A 21,662-nucleotide genomic window follows, 5' to 3' on the forward strand; every position below is an offset into this window, starting at 1 on the left:
TAAGGATTGCTTCTTTGCATAATATTCTGGAGGTGGTGTCTTCCTGCTTGTTTAAGTAAAAATAGTGGTACGGTTGTCGACTAGCACCTGTTCTCTTTTCCGTTTTACGATATCTGTGAAAGCAGTAAGGGTATAATGGATGGCTCTTAATTCAAGAACATTAATATGTAACTCCTGTTCATGTCTCAGCCATTTCCTATGAGTGTTAAGTGAACCGCAACAGGGCCCCCAAATGGATGTAGAAGCATCTGTGGATATGGTTACCTTCACCTGTGGTAACCCCAATTCTATTCCTGCTAACAAGTGGCCGTCCCTATCCCACCATTCCAATGACTTAATTACTGCTCTAGGGATAGTATATCTTTTATTCTGTCCTTGGATTTTGAAGTCATGGACAGATTAAAACCACAACTATAATTTACGCATATAATAACATAATACTAATAATATTCAATTTATATACCGCCCTTCAGGATGACTTAACACCCACTCAGAGCAGTTTACAAAGTATGTAATTATTGTCCCCACAACAACAAACACCCTGAGAAGTGGCTGGGACTGAGAGAGCTCCCAGAAGCTGTGACTGACTCAAGTTCACCCAGCTGGCTTCAAGTGGAGTCTAGCCATAGGTGTCACAGCTGTGATGGCTGCCATACGTCCCAGTAGGGTCTGAATGGTCAATGTCAATTGAAACTTGCCGAAGGGTAAGACCTGGTATTGAAAAATTCTACCATTACAGGTAAGCCTCAGAAATTTTCTATAAGCCCGGTGGTCAGAAATATGAAAAAACGTGTCCTTCAAGTCCAGGAATGCAAACCAAGTATTATGGGGAAGCAATTGTAACAGCATATTGAATATTACCATCTTAAACTTCTTAGTATGTATGAATTTGTTCAGTCCCCTGAGGTCCAATATGAGTCTGACACCTCCATCCTTTCTGTCCACAAGGAACATTCTAGAGTAAAAACCCCTTTGGGGCTTGCATGTTGGGCTAGCTGTATAGCCCCTTTGTTCTTTAACTCTATCATCTCTGCCTGCAATTTATCAGAGGAAACACGGAGAAAAATCAGGGAGACTCTGAACAGGGTAACTGGAAAATTCAACTTTATAACCAACTTTAACAATCTTCAACACCCAAGTAAGTGTTAGAGGTAATTTCTGCCCAGGCTGCATAGTATCTGGCTAGCCTGTTCCCAAATATTACTGGCTGTTCTATGCCTAGTCAGAACTGCTTCTGTTGGCCCTGAGGCTCTTTACTCAGTGAGACAGGCTGTGCTTGGCGAGATCTGTTATTTGATCTTCTGCGCTGATACTGCCCTTGCTGAGTTTGAGGTTGTCTGTACTGAGTGTACTGAGGATACGGTTGATACCAGTACTGTCTGCCCTTGTAAGGTTGTTGAGGATGACAGGAGTAGCTTTAGGTAGGTTGTTGCTTCGAGGAAAGTACCCCATGTGAGCGGGCCGTCTGCCTATCTTTCTTCTTTTGTGAAAGGTAGTCACTTGTTTTGGAAGAGAATAATGTTTGCCCTTCAAACGGTAGTTCTTCTACCTTGGCTCATGTCTCAAGTGGCAGCATGGTGGTTTGTAGCCAGGCGGGCCTCCTGAGAACTACAGATGATGCAAGGGACCTGGCAGACGTGCCAACTGTATTCCACTACCCTGCATTAATTTGCTGTTTAGACAGCTTTAGGACTTCTTCCAAAATAATTTTGTTTATTATTTTTTGGTCTTCAGGTAGTTTATCCACAAAAGCGGACATGCAGTTCCACAGGAACACCTGGTAGGTCCCCATGATCGCGGTGTAGTTTGCGATTTTTATGTTGAGGGCTGATGAAGAGCAGAGCTTTCTGCCAAGATTGTCCAGTTTCCTACTTTCTATATCAGTAGGTGCTGAGTGTGATCCCTGTTGTTGTCTTACCTACATTTCTTCAGTCACCAAAGATGGAGAGGGTGACTGAATAGAAATGAACAGACATCCACTGCTGAGATTTCAATGTCAAGGGACCATGCCATCCTGACCATTTGTTTTGCATATAGATGGTGGTCGTCTGTAGGGGAGACTTGACCAGTTCCCATCACTGCTTCATCTGGAGAGTGGTCGGATGTGAAACTGGGGCTCCTTTCTGTCAAGTGCAGTAGGCTGGTATGATAGAGATGAGCTAAGGACCTTGTATTGCATCCCAGATCCCCCTGGTTGGTCAAAGCTTTCAAGGCTGGATGTTATGGATTGACTGCCGTAAGGTTCTTCCATCTCAAGCTTGTATCTTGGATGGTAGGTGTGCTGAGGCCATTCCCAGTATGCATGAGAGCAGCATGGTTGCCTTTCATTGTACCTTCTGGTCCAGAGCAGGTCCTCTGGGATCACCTCTTTAATTTCCCCTTCCTCAGCCGAGGAGTGATAGGAGGGAGATTCGGTTCAGAATGAAGGAGTTCGGAGTCATTCGAACATAATGTTCTGAACTTGTTTTGTTTCTCCCTGTTTTGTCTTACTTTTCCCCTTTTTTCCTGGGGGTTCTAGGAAGTCAGTAACCCCCTGGCTAGCACCATCCGGTGCTGCTCTAGTGTGACTTAAAGACCTTGGTTCTGTGCTCTTTGAGTCTGAGACGGTCGGATCTGAGACAGCTGGATCTGAGACCCTTGAGTCCGATGGTTAAGTAGAAGTTGTTTCAGCATGTCTCTTCTTAAGACTTCACAGTCGGAGCCAAAGCTGGTTCCAATTCTGATGGTGAAGGCAGTCTTTGGATGCGAGGGGCTTCTCCATTGGAACTGCTTTAACCGATTGACTTGAGGGACGTTGGATCTGAACGGGGGATACAGTCCTTGTAGCTGAAGTCTGAGCTGGCGCGCTCTCAAAGTCTCCACTTCCCATCAAAGGGAATGCAACCTTCAGTATATCAGAGGCTTTCCATGGCCCTCTCTCAGAGGAGCGCTTTCATTCTTGTAGCTCTTTTGGCGTGAGCTTTAGAGGTAAGTTTACGACAATGCTCGCAAGTTTGCACATTGTGCTCTTCCCCCAGACATTCCAGACAGAGTGTCCATCTGTTTTTTGTTATTTTTGTTGCACACGTAGTGCAATGTTTGAAAAAACCTTTCTCTGCCATATTTTCACTTATCTTTTCTTTGTTCTAATTTTAGAAGTGAAGTGGTCACAAGAACCTAACTGGCCAGCAGCAAAGAAGTAACTGAGGGTAAGGGGGCACCACCTCCTGGTGGCGTGCTCAGTAGGAAATGCTGCGCATTCGCACTGAGGAAAGGGGCACGCCCTAGAGGACAATAGCTTTAAAGAACTTTGCTGATTGACAGTCCTGTGCATGTGCAGTCCCATGTGGACTGCACAAGAAGACGGACAATGAACAAAGTGATACAGTTCCTGTCCAGACTCCCAATGAGAGGGGGCAGCGGATTCAGATGCCTAATCAGCTCCTTGGCCAAAAGGACTCATGGCCAGAATACACAGTAGGATGCGGAGAGGCAGCAGCAGAAACCATTGTGCCCCACTGTCCAAGGAGACTCTGGTTCTTCAACTTGGTGGCAATGATGTAACAACCACCTTGGATCATTATGATGGCCCATTACATTCTCCTACAGGACCCCCATTCCATCCCAATCCATGTTGGCTAAACTTCTCTGTGTGGAAATGGAAAGGAAAGCACTAGAGTGACACAGCTACATCATTAGAGTGACACTGTTGCCTAGAAGAGCCTCCACACACAGGAGCTATAAAACCACATAGAAGGCCTTTCATTGGTGGTGCTGCAGAAAGAAAATCAATGCTACTATAGGTCCTTTGCTTTCTCCAGGACAGGCTGGAGCAGGGCCTCAGACTCCAACTCTCTTTGGGGTCAGATGGCGCCCCTATCACCACAGGACAACTGCTCTCTAGGTACAGTCACATAAAACATTTCCTAAGAGGAGCAGCAAAATATAGCTCTGTCATTCAACATAATTTTCCTACACGGAACCTTCACAAGGTGTTGAGTGTTCTACATAAGCATCACCTTGAACCCTTGAGGTAAATCTCAATAAGAATCTTGTCCTTCAAGTTAGCCTTCCTCAAAGCCATTACTTCAGCTAGGATACTGGAACTCACTGCCCTTTCCGAGAAGAATAGAGAACAACATTGGTCCTTTTGTGAGGATTGCATGACCTTGTGCACCGACCCCTTGTTTACTACAAAGGTGAATTCTAGGTTTCATGGGAACACAAAGATCCATCTACCCTCATTCTGCCCTCATTCCAGCCATCCTAAAAAACGTGTCTGGCACAATTTAGATGTTTGGAAGGGTCTCTGCATATATTTCTTCAGGTCTTTGGATGCTCTCTTTGTCTCTTTCTTATCCAATACCATAGGAAAGATGGCATCTTCATCAACCATAATGAGGTGGATCCAAAGCATGCTTTTCCCTGGCTTACAACATACAGCATATTCTAATGCCCGCTAAAGTAATCACCCACTTTCTGTCCTTCAAACTTGCAGCTGAGAAGGATTTGGCCTGCCTTGGGCCTAATTATGTATTAGGAAGCTAGATCCTGCTTGACCAGTTTTTCCAATGCTTTCTGGGTTGCTGTACACCCTATGAATAATGCCTGCATTTCTACAGAGACATCTTAGAGCTGTGTTTTTTTTTTTAACCCAGGAGCCTGAGCCAAGCACTTAATTGAAGGGGAGCTGAGCATTCAAGACCGAAATCACATTCCTTTCAATCACCTTATCTGGGTTCAGCCTGAACTCTCAAGGGCAGATGAGCCATGAGATGGGAGCCTAGAGTAGCTGCAGAGTCCTACGCCTTTACACCATTGCTTATGATTGGCTAATTAACCTGTCCTGGTTGATGAGCAAAAGGGAATAAAGGTTGATTCCTAGCTAATGGTCTTACATTTCACCTGTATATGGGGACTGCTTGATCCCTCTGTGCTTTGCGATGAGCCAGCCTAGCTACTGTGCTCTACAACTGGGAAAGAAGGATGTGTGACTCTGGGTCTCAGTGCCTTAGACTATATGAGTGTTTTACCCTGCTACTGATTCTCTGTGTTAGCTAAGTTACAGATTGGGAATTTTCAGCTTTCTTATTTTCTTTAGGTACATATTCTACCCTGTAATCTGACCACTGCTTAATAAAAGCTATTCTTCAGTTTATGGCTTCAATCTAAAGGCTGCTCCTTGTTCAATTTGCCTTCTGCTACTGTTAAACTATTTGACTGGGATACAGCTTTGGCTGTACCCAGGTAGAGTCTGGTTTAGCCTTTGTTCTCCAGTCTCAATGTGAGGACTTAGCCATGGAGACTGGTGGCAGCCTACTAGATCAAGGGCAGGTGAAACCCTGCTATGGCTTCCCCTGCCCCAGGAGCTCTGGCTTTTGAGTCCACAAACTGCTTCATAAAAGCATCTCCAGTTACAGGTCTCCAGATTACTTGATTATACTCTGAAGTGGCCATGCCTAAGGTGGATTCTTATATTCTGAAGCTCAGCAATACGTAAACTTGGGTGTGTGGGGGTGTATGTGGAGCATCTAATCAAGATAACGGAAACCTCTGCAAGAAATTTGCATATACCCATCCCACAGAGCAAGGAAAAGGTACAACCCGCTCAAGAACACCTTTCAATTCATTGAAGAGAAGAAATCCTTATGGTAAGTCCAATGTTTTGATCTCATCTTTTTAAATAACTCCAACAACCAATATGAAAGAAATCAAACCAAACACAACAGGATATTATCACCAGTTTCACCTATGCTTTCCTATACATGTGATATGCAGTATCTAGGATACTAGTGTAGTAAGAGAAAGTAGACTTTGCTAATTTACTTTACTGATGTGATCTATATCCATTTCACTGCTTAAAAGCTCAAAGATTTCCCCATCTAGAATCTCCTTTATAGGTTATCACAAGGTAAAATATATATAGGTAACGGCAAGAAAAAGGCTTTCGTAATGAAAAATATACACTTCCCATCACACTCTAGCGAGCTTTGTTACATCATGAAAAGATATATAAATCCAGTAATGCAACATCATAATAGCTAAAACTTTTCCCCATCAAAATCTTTAAAAATGAACCTAAAAAAATAAGTTTACAAATCTCTTAATCTATAAACTATTTCAGAGAGAATAGATATAAGCAGCTTTGAAATGCCTACATAAAAAGTTTTTAAGTACAGCAGATGATAAGGCTTGTAAACAAGCTGAGGTTTAGAATCCAAGTACAGCAACCAATTTTTGATTAAATAAATGTAACTTGGGTATCAGGGACTGTGTCAAGGTAAGGTGTCAGGGACTGTGTCAGGGAAAGGAATATATTACATATTGTAAGCAAATGTTTGTATCAGCTTCAAGTGTGTCATGTTCAGTATACCACATTAATATACTTTAGCTATCTACAAATATAAAGCAACACATCTCAGAAAAATGTAACCTTCAAACCTACAAATATAAAAACCTTTTAAAAAGCAAATAACCATTTCCCTAAAAGTTCTTCACTATTATAGATTCTACTAGACAGCTTCTGTAAAACCTAATTATGCAATCATGAAATTTCTTAATTGACTGGAAGGACAGCTAATGTTAAAACATGTCTGTTGATCAGACTTAAAATTATTGCAAAATCAGTATTTTTGCTTTGGGTTTATTGCATATCAGAATTTTGATTATATTTGTATTTAAAACTAACCAAAGTGTCAGAACTATTTAAACAGAACTATTTAGGTATTATTTACTGTCATGACAGAATAGATAGTGAATAATCTTGCTTCAAGAGCTCTGATCTTTGACAAAAGTGTCCAGAAATACTTGGTATTATACAGCAAGGCAACATGGCCATTTCTCTAGAAAGCCAATAGAAGTTTTGATCAAAAAAGGAGGTCAAAACAGGAGTCATATGAAACAATACAACAGGTAAACTTTGGCTAAGGTCATACAGAATAATGAACATGACATAACAGCCATAACTGGTTCATTACACTATTCTCTGGTGGAAGGCAACAGTAGTGAAGTCTATCTTGTATGGCTGTATCTATCTAGTAGAGATGCAGCAGCCTACCATTAGGCTCCCAACATATTAGGTTGGATTCTATCAGTTTTTCCACTGGAAAATAATGGAGGAAGGCCCCCCACTGATCATCAAGAAAGCTATGCTGCGGATCATGGGACAAGATGTGGGGCTTCACTGAGGAGATGAATTAGGTGACTTCAAGCAGAAAGCTGATAGGATCTGTCCAACAATATAAATATGATTAGTTTTGTTAGCAGAAGATGATGATCAAAATATCACAAAGTGTTTTTTTATGTGGACAATGATTAAAATGTAAGAAAGAAAAAAAATCCAACAGTTAAACTTTTCACCAAAAGCAGAAAGATAATTAGAAGAAGAAAAGTTGAAATTGTCAGGTGTACCTTAAAGAACCCTGCTTCTGGCCCACACCTGTCATATACACTCGTGGCTTTACCTATAGCCATGATAATACCTTGCATGTTCGGGGTCAGCATGACCTGTCACAGAAGATTAACATATATTTTGAATGACAAAAATGTAAACAACTCATGTATATGCAAACTCATATACATATGCAAACTCATATATGCAAACAAACAAACATATATATATATATATATATATATATATATATATATATATATATATATATATATATATATATATATATATGAATGTATCTCATCATGCTAGACATAGAAATTGCATGCATACATAACAATCAAGGATTTCTGTGTTTTATGTGACCTCCAATTCCATCACTGCCATCTCAATCATTTCAATCACAGTGGATAAGAGAGCAGATTTAACCAAAGAAGTATTTCAGGCAAGTAAGATCTCCAAGCTTCATCCACATGCAAAGTTGATTCATAAAGATAGTCTACTAGCAAACGAAATTAGTAAGTGACACTGGCGCAAGAAATTCTGGCTTCCCAACATGGAACAAAATGGTCTGTTCTTAGGTTAAAAATAGTTCAGTAATTTTAATATGACATAGAAATAATTTATTTAAAATATATATGCTTGTGTGATCACACTACTGTCAAAAGGATTTATTATTTCACTAAAAGAGAGTAGAAATAATGATCATACTATGTTAAACAGGGTTAACATACCTGTAACTTATGTTCATCGAGTTCTTCTGTGCTGACACACATAGGGGGACTGCGCAGGCGCAGGCCAGCCGCCGGAGAATTTTCTAGAGCTTCCATGGCTCCGAAGGGGCCGTTTGTCGCGCGCCTCAGCGACCGTTTTCCCGCCCAAACGGTCACGTGATCCTCCAGCGACTAACGGCCCCTTCCCTCAGTTCTCCCTTGCCGCCGCTTGACCAACACACTTCAGCCATAACACCTTAAAAACACCAATTTCCGTCACAGCCATCACAAAATCATGCATTGGAGTTCACAGCGGGGTAGGAGGGAGGGTTGTGTGTCAGCACAGAAGAACTCGATGAACATAAGTTACAGGTATGTTAACCCTGTTTTCATCTTCGTTCTTCTGTGCCTCCACACATGGGAGTGTACCAAGCTTCACACAATAAGGAAGGCGGGGGTGAAGTCCAACACAATTTTATTAAGCAAACAAGAACAACAATAAATAGATATGCATATATACATCTATGTAAAAATACTGTGTAAGGACACATAAATACTCAATATTTACATATATACACACCCCCAGGTACATATATACACACTTTCACTCAAGGGCACCCAGCAGGTACGCCAAGAAAGTCATTCCAAAACTCCCTCAGGAAAAAAGGGAGTGTAAGACAGCCTTGGCCACAGATACATCCTGCTCCGCATTGACATCAACGGCGTAATGCCTGACAAAGGTGTCTGCAGAGGACCAAGTGGCTGCTTTACAAATGTTAACCAGGGGCACCCCCCTGAGGAGTGCCGAAGAGGATGCTTGGGACCGCGTGGAGTGGGCTCTGACATGAAGCGGGCAAGCCACCCCTGCCAGGGAATAGGCCTTGCTAATGGCCGTCACAATCCACCTAGACAGGGTCTGTGAGGAAGCCCTGTTACCCCTGTCCTTGGCCCCAAAACATACAAACAGATGAGGACTTGAGCGGAATTCCTTCGTCCTATTCAGGTAATAGGCTAGGGCCCTCTTCAAGTCTAGGGAATGGAGGGCCTTTTCCCCCTTAGAGGAAGGTTGAGGAAAGAACGCAGGCAGTGAGATATCCTGCGAGAGGTGGAAGGCGGACACTACCTTGGGCAGGAACCCGAGGCAGGGACGCAGGACCACCTTGTTGGGATGAAACACAAGAAAGGGAGGGTCAGACCGCAGTGCAGACAGCTCACTGACCCTTCTGGCCGATGTCACAGCCACCAAGAATGCCACCTTGTAAGATAGCATATCCAAGGGGCAGGAAGCCATAGGTTCAAATGGAGGCAACATGAGACGTGAGAGTACCAGGGACAGCGACCACTGAGGCACCGGCGCCGACACAGGTGGGTAAAGATTGTACATGCCCTTAAGGAACTGGCGGGATTGTGGGTGAGAAAACACTGTAGCACCCTCAACTCGGGTGTGAGCAGCTGATATCGCTGCCAGGTGGACCTTGAGGGAGGAAACCTTCAAGCCCAGGCCACGCAAGTGGCACAAATACTCGAATACAACCCCCAAGGGACTGCTGTCAGGCACCACTCCTTTAGCAAGTGCCCAAAGTTCAAACCTGCGCCACTTGGCCGCATAAGCGCGCCTAGTGGATGGCCGACGAGCATTCAGGAGGACCCGCTGTACCTCGTCAGTAAAGCCTACAGGGGAGGAACGATCCGCCAAGCCGTCAGGTGCAGCTTCCTGGGATCGTGGTGGACTAGGCTCCCGTTCAGGAGAAGGTCTTGCCGAGGGGGCAGACTGACATATGTCCGTTGGGACAGCCGCAGGAGCTTCGGGAACCAAACCTGCCGTGGCCAAAAGGGGGCCACCAGGATGCAGTCCGTCCCGTCGTCCTCTATCTTGCACAGGACCCTGGGAATCAAGGGGAATGGAGGAAACATGTAGTGCAAGCCCTGCGTCCACGTAAACTGGAAGGCATCCCCAATAGAGAGGGGGTCGCTCCCTGCCCTGGAACAGAACGTGTGGGCCTTGGTGGTCGCCGCAGTGGCGAACACGTCTATCACTGGATGACCCCACATCTGGAAGATCGGCCCAACGCACTCTACGTTCAGTTCCCACTCGTGGTCCAGCAAAGGGACCCTGCTGAGGGCATCTGCCCGGGCATTGTCTGACCCAGCCACGTGTATAGCACGGAGCGACACGCCGTTCTTGATAGCCCACTGCCAAGTGAGTGTGGCTTCCCGGCACAGGGCCATGGACACTGTGCCCCCCTGCTGATTCAGGTAGTACATGGCAGTCGTGTTGTCCGTCTGCACCAAGACCTGACGATTCCTCAGCAGTGCTGTAAGAGACACAAGTGCGAAACGAATGGCCCTTAGTTCAAGCACATTGATATGGAGGGTCTTTTCCCTCTCAGACCAGACATCTTGCACAGACACATCACCACAGTAAGCCCCCCATCCCAACAGAGAGGCATCAGTGGTAACCGTGATGTCATGGTGTTGATACCCAAAAGGGGTCCCTCTAAACAAGTTGTCATCAGACAGCCACCAGTCCAAGGAGGAGAGGATGACCCTCGGGATAGAGAATTTGAGGGACGGAGGGTGCAGCAGAGCATCGTACCTCCGCACAAACCAGTTCTGGAGAGGGCGCATACGCAGCCTAGCAAAAGGCACCACAGAGGTGGCCGCTGCCATATGCCCTAGTAAGCACTGGATAGTGCGCACAGACTGGAACCGGTTCCTTTTAAACATGGACACTAGACCCCTTAGGGACCGAGCCCTCTCCAAGGGGAGCAGGGCCTTACCCTCCACAGAGTCTAAAAGTGCACCAATGTAGGACACCTTGCAGTTGGCCACCAGCTTGGATTTCTCCAAGTTCACCAGGAGCCCCAGGCGTTGGCAAGTGCTAAGTACCAAGCCAATGTCCTGCACCAGCCTAGACTCCGATTCAGCCACGATGAGCCAGTCATCGAGGTACGGAAAGATGGTACAGCCTTCTTCCCGCAGGAAGGAAACCACAGGGGCCACACATTTCGTGAACACTCGTGGGGCAGTGGACAGGCCAAAGGGGAGCACCTTGTACCGGAAAACCCTTCGCCGGTAAACGAAGCTCAGGTATTTCCTGTGCTCCTCCCGTATCCCCACGTGAAAATATGCGTCCTTTAAGTCAAGAACCGCAAACCAATCTCCCTGTTTCAGCAAGGCGATCACAGCCGCCAACGTAACCATTTTGAATTTGGTCACCTTGAGGAAGGCATTAAGCCCCCTCAGATCTAAAATGGGACGTAAGCCCCCATCCTTCTTAGGGACCAGGAAGAACCTAGAGAAGAAACCCTTTACAGAGTCCTCATAGGGCAATTCTTCCACAGCACCCTTGGCCAAGAGCGACACGATCTCCGCATCCAGCTCGGCCATAGTGTTATTGACAGCTGTCAGGGGTGAACTGCATCTAGGCAGCTCAACAAACTCCAGCCCGTATCCCAGTTCAACAATAGTTAAGACCCATGAGTCAGATGTTATTGACTCCCACTCAGAGAGGAGTGGACTCAGTCTGTCCGAAAAGTTCGGGGATACGGCTGGCGTGACCCGTCAGTACTGCCTCCCAGCGCCCTGCTGATCTTTCTGCTGGGCCGGTTGCTGTGCCGGACGAGGCTTGAAGGGCCGACGCCTCCTCTGCTGTTGTGCGGGAGGGTAAGGCCGCTGTTGGTAGGCAGGATACTGGTGGTAGCCCGGTCGCTGCTGTTGGTATCTGCCCTGGTAGTGGTAAGGGCCGGACCGGGGAGCGTACCGTGGCCTGGAGGAGGGCTTGTCCGCTGGAGCCAGACCCAAGGACCGCGCCGTCTGCCTGTCCTCTTTTTTCTTTTTCAGGGTCTCGTCGGTCGATTTGGAGAACAGCGAGTCCCCTTCAAAGGGCATGCTCTCCACCCTGGAACGCACCTCCTGGGACAGGGCCGTAGACCGCAACCAGGAGTGGCGCCTGAGGACCACCGCCGAAGCCATTCCCCGAGCAGCAGTGTCGGCAGCGTGACTCCCAGCATTCATTTGCTGTTTAGACAGCCGGACAGCCTCTGTCTGCAACAGGGAGACGACAGCCTTCTGCTCAGGTGGGAGGTCTCGAGTGTAGGATGCCAACTTCTCCCAGAGGTACAATTGGTACCCTGCCATGATGGTCTGGTAGTTGGCGATCCTCAGACCCAGCGAAGCGACGATGTACTGGCGCCTGCCCATGGCATCCAGCTTCTTGCCCTCTTTATCGGCAGGCACCGAGGAGTGACCCGACCGTCGGGGGTTGAATTCCTCCGTGACCAAGGAGGAAGGTGGAGGGTGCTTCACCAACGCCGGCCAGGTGCCCTGCTTGATCTTATAAAGCTGCTCGATCCTCTTAGATGTTGGAGGCTGATCACAGGGCACCTGCCACACCTTCTCCACAATCTCCTCAATACCCTCGAGCATGGGGAAGCCAACGGACGCCGGATTATCCCCATAGATGCGCTTGAGGAGCTTGTCCTTGGTCTTTGGGGCTGCTGAAGAGATGTCCATCTCGAGAGCCTTGGCCATCCTTGCCATCTGGTCGGCGTAGATGCGGAGGTCCTCGAATGGCGAGTCCGCAGATGGCACTAGCTCCTCAGCCGGCGACGGTTCGGACCAGGACTCCGACTGGTAGCCGCCAAAGCTCTCCACATCCTCCTCATCGGAACCGAGCTGGGATTCCGGAACCTGGAGTGGAGGGGGAGCCCACGCCGGCCTCGACGTCGATGGCCCCGGTTCCGACATGGAGAAGCCGGCAGGTGCCCCTTCCCACTGACAACGGTATGGCGAGGGGAGGTAGGAGGCCTGTCGATGTTGGGACGCAGTGGACCGGGCCGATCGGACACTGTCCCCAGACCGACGTCGCTCACGACCGGCAGCTGGCGGAGATGGACGGGCAGGGGAAGGACGGCTCCGACGAGGAGACGGGCTCGGTTCCAGCCTCGGCGACCGAAGAGCAGGCGATGGTCGGCTCCGACGGCGCGGGCTCGGCTCCGGCCCCGACGAGAACTCTGCGGGCACCGTCTCGAAGGCCATCGGATCCGGCACCGGCACGGCGAGTTCCTCTGGTTCGGGGGAATCCAGATGAGGGGAAGGCGTGTGAGGAAGCACGATGACCTCCTCCTGGGGAGCGGGATGCGGCGACCGATGATGTTTGGTCTTCTTCTTCTTCTTTGCCGGTTCCGAAGAAGACCTCGGAACCGACGCGCTCCTCGCCTTCGAAGGGGACCTCGGCTTCGACCTCTTAGGCTTCATCGGAATCGACCCGGTCGTCGGTTCCGATCGGGGACTCGGTACCCGGATCCTCGGTTCCGACGTCGGTCTCGGATCCGACCTGGTGGAAGATGCGCTACGGGGCGGCCGCACCGGTCCCTGCGCTGGAGAGGCCGCTCTCGACGCCGAGGCACTCGGGGGACGCGGTTTCGACCCCGACCTCGCGGAGGCCACTGAGCCAGCTCTTGATTGCCGTTCGGCAGAGGGGCTAGGGCCGGCCTTGGGAGAAGGTAACGGGGCGCCTCCGGACATGACCTTCTGCCACAGGGAGGAGTTTAGTCGGGCCTTGCGCTCCTGCCGGGCCTTGCTGGTGAAGCCCTGGCAAATCCTACAGGCCGACACATTGTGGGTCTCCCCCAAACAAAAGAGGCACAGTTCATGGCCATCGGTCTTGGCCATTTTCGTGTGGCATTGGAGGCAATGCTTAAAGAGAGCCTTTGAGGCCATCTTCAGGGGCACGCTAGAGAGAGGTCAAACAATCCGGGTCGTATTTACCGAGTCCAGTCAAAGTCCAAATCAGTAAGCCGAAGAGTAGTCGAGGTCCGAAGTCCAAAGTCAAAAGCCAAAGATCAATCAGAAGTCAGAAAAAAGCACAAAGCACAGAGCAACGAAGCTCACGTTCTCTCCAAGCGGCGGCAAGAAGAGAACTGAGGGAAGGGGCCGTTAGTCGCTGGAGGATCACGTGACCGTTTGGGCGGGAAAACGGTCGCTGAGGCGCGCGACAAACGGCCCCTTCGGAGCCATGGAAGCTCTAGAAAATTCTCCGGCGGCTGGCCTGCGCAGTCCCCCTATGTGTGGAGGCACAGAAGAACGAAGATGAACAATGAAGTTCCCTGCCTTTTTGACAATTTAAAGAATATCAGTAAGCAGCAGCAAGTAAAAAATTATTCACAATTTTGAACTAGGAATACATGTTTTTAAAATATTAAATTGACTGGGAAATGCTATACTTACAAAAACTACAAACTACACTGTGAAACTTTGTTATAAGTTTTTTATAACTATCCTTATATCACGTTCCATCTCTAAGGTTAGTACAGATAGCAGATCCACTAATAAACAAAGGTATGAAAGAGAAGGAGCCAGTATGGTCTAGTAATCAGCATGTCTCTGAAAGCAGACCCAGATTCAAATCACTCCTCTGTCATGATGCACACTTGATGACCTTGGGCCATTCAGCCTAAACTACTTCAAGAAAAAACAGAGGCAGGGAAAAACAATACACACTTCACTGAGACCTTGCAAGAAGGGCAGGATAAAAATGTATTAAATAAAAATAACCAAGTGCCAGATTCTATCTTGCCCACAACTGAGCAGGAATAAAACTGACTATAATTACAGATCCAAGTGGCTCATGTTTTCCTTTTAATGTTCCAAGGCATGATTGTACAGTACTTGTTTTGTCTGTAGACTACACTACATGTCACATGCAGAAGAAGCCTTTTCAACTCAATCATTCCAGCCATGTAGACTTCTGAGAACCACATAGCTGCCTTTGTGAAGACAGCATAGTACATTTAGGGGATATCTAATTTTCCCAATACACTTTTGATTTGCTGTATCCATGTGTAACCTAAAGTGCAGGAATCTGCCAAATATACTTGCTACTGTTGTTCTTCTACCTACCATGTTTATAAGTCAGAAGTTTTGAACTCTTAGGACAGTTCATACAGCTTATTTTCTTTTATGATTCCACAATAAAGAACTGAGTGCCATAACCAAGCACACTTAAGAACTCACTATTTAATCTAAAACAAAATTTAAATGTCATGCTGCCATATTTAGATGATTAACTGATAAGGCTGTAGATACTGTGATATGTTACCTAAAATATTTTTTCTTCTGAGCAAGCATATGCCATCCTAATTAAAACTCACATGACTAATCAAGTAATAGTTTTAAAACTAGGTATTAGCACTTTGTGTGTAATCCTAAGAACACAGTAAGAACCCTGCTTCATCAGGCAATGGCCTACCGAATCCAGCATTACAACAATAGGCAAGGAAAACACTCAAGCAACAGTTACTCTTTCTCACTGACCCCAGCATATGGTATTCAGACATATAAGGCCTCTGAATACTGAAAGTGGTGGAAAGTGCCATCAAGACATAGTTCACTGATGGCATCCCTGCAGAGGTTTTCAAGGCAACAGACTAACAGAGATGGTTTGCCACTGCCTGCTTCTGTGTAGCGACCCTGGTCTTCTTTGGAGGTCTCCCATCCAATTCTTAACCAAGGCTGACCCTGTTTAGTTTCTGAGATCTGATGAGATCATCCAGGTCAGAGCAAGCCACTACATATATAAAGAAAAAAATACAATGAATGAAGCAACCGTAAATGATAAACAAGATCATGGCATTTGTGAGGGCCATTACTTGAGCACTAGATCCTTGCCCATCTTGGCTGCTAGGTCCCTTCCCTTGACAGCTCAAAGTAGTTATGTGCCTGCTACTTAAAAAAACCACCTCAAGACAAAACTGATATGGCCAATTATTGCCCAGTGTCTAATCTGCTCATTCTAGTTAAAGTGACTGAGAGAGCTGTTACAGACCATCGCTAGATCTTCTTGGATAACTTTTGGGCTCTGGACCCTTCTTTGTCTGGTTTCAGGTTGGGCTATGTGATGGAGATGACTCCGATGGCTTTAGCTGAAGACCCTCATCTGAATGTAGACAAAGGCTATGATTCTTTGTGGGAATTATCTTGCAGGGCTCCACATGATGCAATCTTATCCCCCATGTTATTCAACTGCTATGGAAAACCTTTGATGATGGTGTAAAGTGCCCTCAAGTCATAGCTCACTTATAGCGACCCCTGCTGGGTTTTTCAAGGTAAGAGGTGGTTTGCCATTGCCTGCCTCTGCACGACCCTGGTCTGGTCTTCTTTGGAGGTATTCCATCCAATTACTAACTAAAGCTGATCCTGCTTACCTTCTGAGACCAGGCTTGCCTTCAGATAGACCTACTAAAAATCTGTGTAAGAATGAGCAGAGAATGCACTAATCTGCACTCAAATGCATATGAGATCTACAGTATATTGCTCTAAATGGTATGTGCACTGGAAGTTCCACCAAATACTGCTGTGTTTGGATGCAAATACTTTTTATGCTGGGTCTGAACAGATAGGTAGTGGTAGTGGAAAGAGCTGAACTAAAAAAATGTATATGCAAGCCTTACAGGTTTTCCTGAATGTAATATGGCAGTCCCCTTGGACCTCAAAGAATCAGTTACTACACGGAAGACACCTCACTTGACAAGTGGCTCTGTGGAACTGACAGGGAGAAGACTCAGACAATTGCCAAATTCCAGACAGTTAATTTGAGGCTACTACCTAGCAAGACTTCTCCTGCCTGCCTGCCAAGCAAAAGGACTCATTGAGACTATGTTCACAGAAGCTAAGTGAACAACGGTCACTTACCCACAACTAACACGATCATCTTCCTCACTCTTAGTCTTTAAAATAGTAATGGAAATCCTCCTCACACTATAAGAGATCCTCTAGGGAGAGAAGGAAAATGGGCTCAAGTTGAAGGAAAGCCAGCAGCAGGTCCTGGTTCAGTCCCTCAGCCTATCACTTCCCAGCAGCTGTGGGCTCATATTTATACACTGATATGCTGGACAGTGTTTGCGAGCAAGATGCCCACATGTAGGATACCTACTTTATTAACAGATGAATAATTCATGTTCAGGATGATGAACAATTTGTCAGACAGCAGTGGAAGTTGTTTTCCCACAATACCAAGCCTTAAAAAGGGAATAATAATGTAATAATAACATTCGATTTATATACTGCCCTTCAGGATGACTTAACACCCACTCAGAGTGGTTTACAAAGTATGTTACTATTATCCCCACAACAAAACACCCTGTGAGGTAGGTGAGGCTGAGAGAGCTCCAGAGAACAGTGACTAGCCCAAGGTCACCCAGCTGGCTTCAAGTGGAGGAGTGAGGAATCAAACCCGGTTCTCCAGATTAGAGGCCTGCGCTCTTAACCACTACACCAAACTGGCTCTCTGAAGAATAGAATCTGAAGAATAGGTTAAATTTTCAGGGGATGGTGAACTAGGACCCCCCCCCCCTTTAACTACAATGTTGTTTGCTGATTGGTTTCCTGTTATTATAAAGTAGTATTAAAATCTACTTCTTCCAGCAAATGTGTAAGTAAAAAGTATTTTGGGGAAAATGTAATCTAAATACAAACCTAAAAATGGTACACATTTAAATGCCCACACAGTATTATTCGTTTATTACACCATGCAAAAATTTCCTCCATTAGAAAGATGCTTAGTTCTTCAGCTCTTGTTGGTTTTGCAGACTGAAGTAAATCAATTCAGATTGAGCAAAGTGTTTAGTTAGGCAGAAGGTTAAATGCCACCATGTGCAAGCATGCCAAAGACTTTTCAACAGGCAGCCATCTTAAGCACATGAATATTCCAAGAAACTGATTAAGGTGGTACCTCATCATCATAACCTCCCTCCTCTGACTCAATCACAAAAGTCCCTACATCAGGAATCGCCACCTCAACAACTCTTTGGTTAGGAGCTGCTGGAACTGGGATACTATCAGAATTCTGTAGAGGAAAAAAAATCAAAGGTGACAGAATTGTCAAGCAACCAAGCAAACTGCTGTGAGAAATCCGATGGACTACTTTACTATTTGTGGGTTTTTTAAGAAAAATAATTTCTGCTGCTCTGTGTCCCCAGAGGTAACATGGGTGGTGACCAAAGAAAGGGGTTTTCTGTGGTGGTGCTTCAACTGTATAAGGCAATGCCTTATACAAAGCAGATTGTCTAGCACCTAGCTTGTTAAGTTTTAGTTAGCAGGTGAAAATATTGTTATTCAGCTGGAAAGGTTTAGACTATACATTATTATACTCTTTTATAGTATATGTAAAAATGCTGGGTTGCCCAAACACTGCAAAAGTAATGTTTTTTTAAAAAAAACAAAATGGCCTTCTGCTATCCTCTTTAATGAAGTAACTAGCAAAGGTAGAGGGAACTGGCAACAACAACCATAGATTCATTTGTATCTAACATACAGTTTAAAAGTCACCCAGCATTAACTGGTGAATTTTTAAAATCACACCCTATTTGGATTGGAGATCACTTTTTATGTTAAATGATATACAGAGTTGGATGTCTGAGAAAAGAAAAAGGCAGAAAGAACTGAAAGGCTGTTCCCTTCATTTGAACAACTGTTTCATTATAAGACAAATCCTAGGCAGTAAGAAGGCATTTGTGTGCCTATTAATCTCTCATGCAGCATAATGAATGTGTATAAAGAAGTAAAAAGCTATTGTTTTTTATCTTATGAATAGACTTAATTTTGTAAAAGATTTCATGTAACATGAATCACAAGCTTCCAAGCTTGGCTACTTCAGCAATTTGGTAAATATAGTGTTGTTTCCACAACTAGAACTAGAAGGAAGTCTGCTTCCTTCTGCATAACTGTAACACAGTCTCTATTTTTAAAGAAAATAAAATGTGGTTATATAACCATAGGCAGATAGAAGAACAATGGTTATTCTTAGTTTAGCTCACTCTATGTGCCATCAATTATACTAGTCAATTTCACATTTTCTTTCTACCTCCCTTGTGATCTTGGCACAATGCAAACATTCCAAAACACAGAAGAACCAGGGCTTCAAAGGATACAAAGATTTTTTTAGTTCTCACAGTAGTTCTTGAGATTGCGTAAGTAATATAAAACTGTAAAACCATGAAAGATGTAACAATAAATAACTGACTTACTGAAAGAACAAACAACTTTTATGTTAAAAGGCTGTAAGTATATCGTATTTCAAAACAAATACAAATAGGTTAAAGCAATTAACAGTTTTTCCTACAGGACACATTGCTCTGGGAAAAAAATACACTTCAGCATATAAAAAATGGTCAGCTGAAATGACTCATGTTTTCAGCATAAAATTAACAAGATACACATTACAGAGGCTATTGTATAGCTGTTGCAAGTGTTGAGTTCTTGCTCAATGACCAAATCCAGTGATGATAAACCGAACTTCAAACCTTTTGATCAGAAGCAGGAAGACTTGGATGCTTTAACTATACATTATACCTTCCTTTCATAACAGAAATGTTCTAGTATTTCCATTACAATATGTCTCTTAAAAATTATTTTCTATCACTCGAGGGTTAGAAATCACTTGTATTTCTTACCATATGCATAATAGCCTCAGGACCTTTATCTTCCTGTTCAGTTAATGCTTTTGTGATTGCTCGTACAGAATCCTCTTTCAACTGCTTTGAGACTTCTATCCTTGAAGGTTGTTCTAGATATTCTGGTTCTCTTCCTTAAATGGCAAGAAGGAGAAAGGTGCAGGTATATTATAAAAGTATTATGGTCTCTTAGTAACAGAGTCAATGAGATTATTACTAAGAAAATGTGTTCAACAGGGAATTGGCCAGTTTAAATGATCCATGTGAACTTCCTCTTACAAGAAAGATGGAGCTACAAATCTGTGAAAATGCTGAACAAGGTTTTGGACTGCACCCTGCCAAACTCTTCATTGTTAAACAGCAAAATTATAAAGCAGCAGATTTCCACAAAAGCACTCACTGAGTTATCAGCGGACAGGAAGTTTTTTATCCTGTCTACTGCCTTTTAAAGCAAAGGAATTTGCTGCACTGTGCCTTTGTGTGTGTAAAGAGCCGTCAAGTAGCAGCCGACAGCAACCTCATAGGGTTTTTTCAAAGCAAGAGATGAACAAAAGTAGTTTGCCATTGCCTGCCTCTAAGAGGTCTCAGGTGGGTAGTGGTGCTCCTTGCAGATAAGGAGCAAGATCCTGGTTCAACAGCACCTTAAAGATGAACTAGATTTCCAAGGGAAATTTCCAAGGAAGTTGTGACTCTTGAAAGCTCATACTCTGGAAATCTAGCTGGTCTTTAAGAAGCTGTTGGACCCAGATCTTGTTTCAAGAGGTCTGTAAACTGCAGGATTTTTATTTTCATTTTCCGTGGACAGTATTCTAAACCTCAAAAGCAACCTCAGCTGACTTTGGAATCCTTTTTGCTTCCCTCCTGATATTTCACTGACAGCACAGCAAAGCACACCACTTTCCCCTTTATTTTTATGCATGTAGCAGGAAAGAATAGAGGAACTGTTTTTTCAAAAAGCCTTTTTGGCTACCACTTTCCTACTAAAATATTTCTAAACTCACCAAGCAGGGAGTTTCAGTGATGTTCAGTCTGATCATACGTATATTTACTCAGAAGTGATGTTCACAGGGTTTAAAGGGATTTATTCCTAAGTAACTACAGCACTGAATATGAAATTGCCTTATATTGAGTTCGTGCATTGGTACATCCAATATTTTCTGACAAGTGGACGAAAACAGGGTTGCACTTACCTGTAACTGTTCTTCGTTGAGTGGCCTTCTGTACAGGCACCCATTGGGGACTGCACATGTGCAGGCCAGCAATGGAGAAGATTTCCAGAGCTTTCTAGAATACTAGGAGCACCCCTTTGGCACTTTCCCGACAAAAACATCACATGACCAGGAGGAGGAGTGCTATTCCCTCAGTTCTCTCTATGCCTCCAGAGACCCCCTCAGAAACTAAGGTTCCAGAGAGTTCACAGCAGGGCAGGAGGGAGGGATGTATGCCTGCACAGATGACCAATCGACGAACAACAGTTACAAGTAAGTGCAACCCAGTTTTCATCTTCATGGCCTATGTGTAGTCCCACACTGGGAGGGTGGCAAGTTCACTTACTGAAAGAGGTGGCTGTGAAGCTCTCAAAGTAACAGACTATGGAGGACCACCTTCCCAACAGATGCTTAGCATCTCATTGACATTCAACCTGAGCTGCTTCTAAAGATGCAGGGAGCTCTCTAGTACAAGTAGGAATGCAGCAAGGAAAAAACAGCACTCTGGTGGAGTGAACCATGCTAGGTTAAGAGCATTGAACAGTCATGCACTCAAGCGAGAGTGTGATAGCCTCTACCAACCCTCAAAGGAAGGGTTGTGTGAGGATACGGCCACTTGGAGCCCGAATGACTAATACAACTGACAGTGTTGTGAGACATGAGGGCTGAAAGCCAACCTCTAGTAAGGAATCCTGGCCAGAAGATTAAACACATTAACATTGTCAAACTACACTGGTTAGAAACCCAGTGTCCTCATTACATAGGTGGAAGAGTTGTACACTAAAAATAACATTCAATTTATATGCCGCCCTTCAGGACAACTTAACACCCACTTAGAGTGGATTACAAAGTATGTTACTATTATCCCCATAACAAACATCCTGTGAAGTGGGTGGGGCTGAGCTCCTAGAAGCTGTAA

The 21,662-nt window shown here is 45.1% G+C and overlaps 1 protein-coding gene across 5 annotated transcripts in view; it reads right to left on the reverse strand.

Annotated features, from left to right (window-relative positions):
• Positions 1-21,662, reverse strand: part of USP25 (ubiquitin specific peptidase 25) — a 141,510-nt gene that overhangs the window by 21,147 nt on the left and 98,701 nt on the right. For 3 of the 5 annotated variants that reach the window (XM_054974962.1, XM_054974958.1, XM_054974961.1), the window contains 3 exons: positions 19,536-19,669; positions 17,816-17,929; positions 7,390-7,485 (listed from right to left, as the gene is read on the reverse strand). In XM_054974962.1, the coding sequence (XP_054830937.1) occupies positions 7,390-7,485; positions 17,816-17,929; positions 19,536-19,669 (344 nt within the window). The remainder of the gene's footprint in view (positions 1-7,389; positions 7,486-17,815; positions 17,930-19,535; positions 19,670-21,662) is intronic. The other 2 variants (XM_054974959.1, XM_054974960.1) reach the window with 2 other exon arrangements.

The sequence above is a fragment of the Eublepharis macularius genome, chromosome 3, assembly GCF_028583425.1.
Source record: "Eublepharis macularius isolate TG4126 chromosome 3, MPM_Emac_v1.0, whole genome shotgun sequence".
Taxonomy (NCBI): Eukaryota; Metazoa; Chordata; class Lepidosauria; order Squamata; family Eublepharidae; genus Eublepharis; species Eublepharis macularius.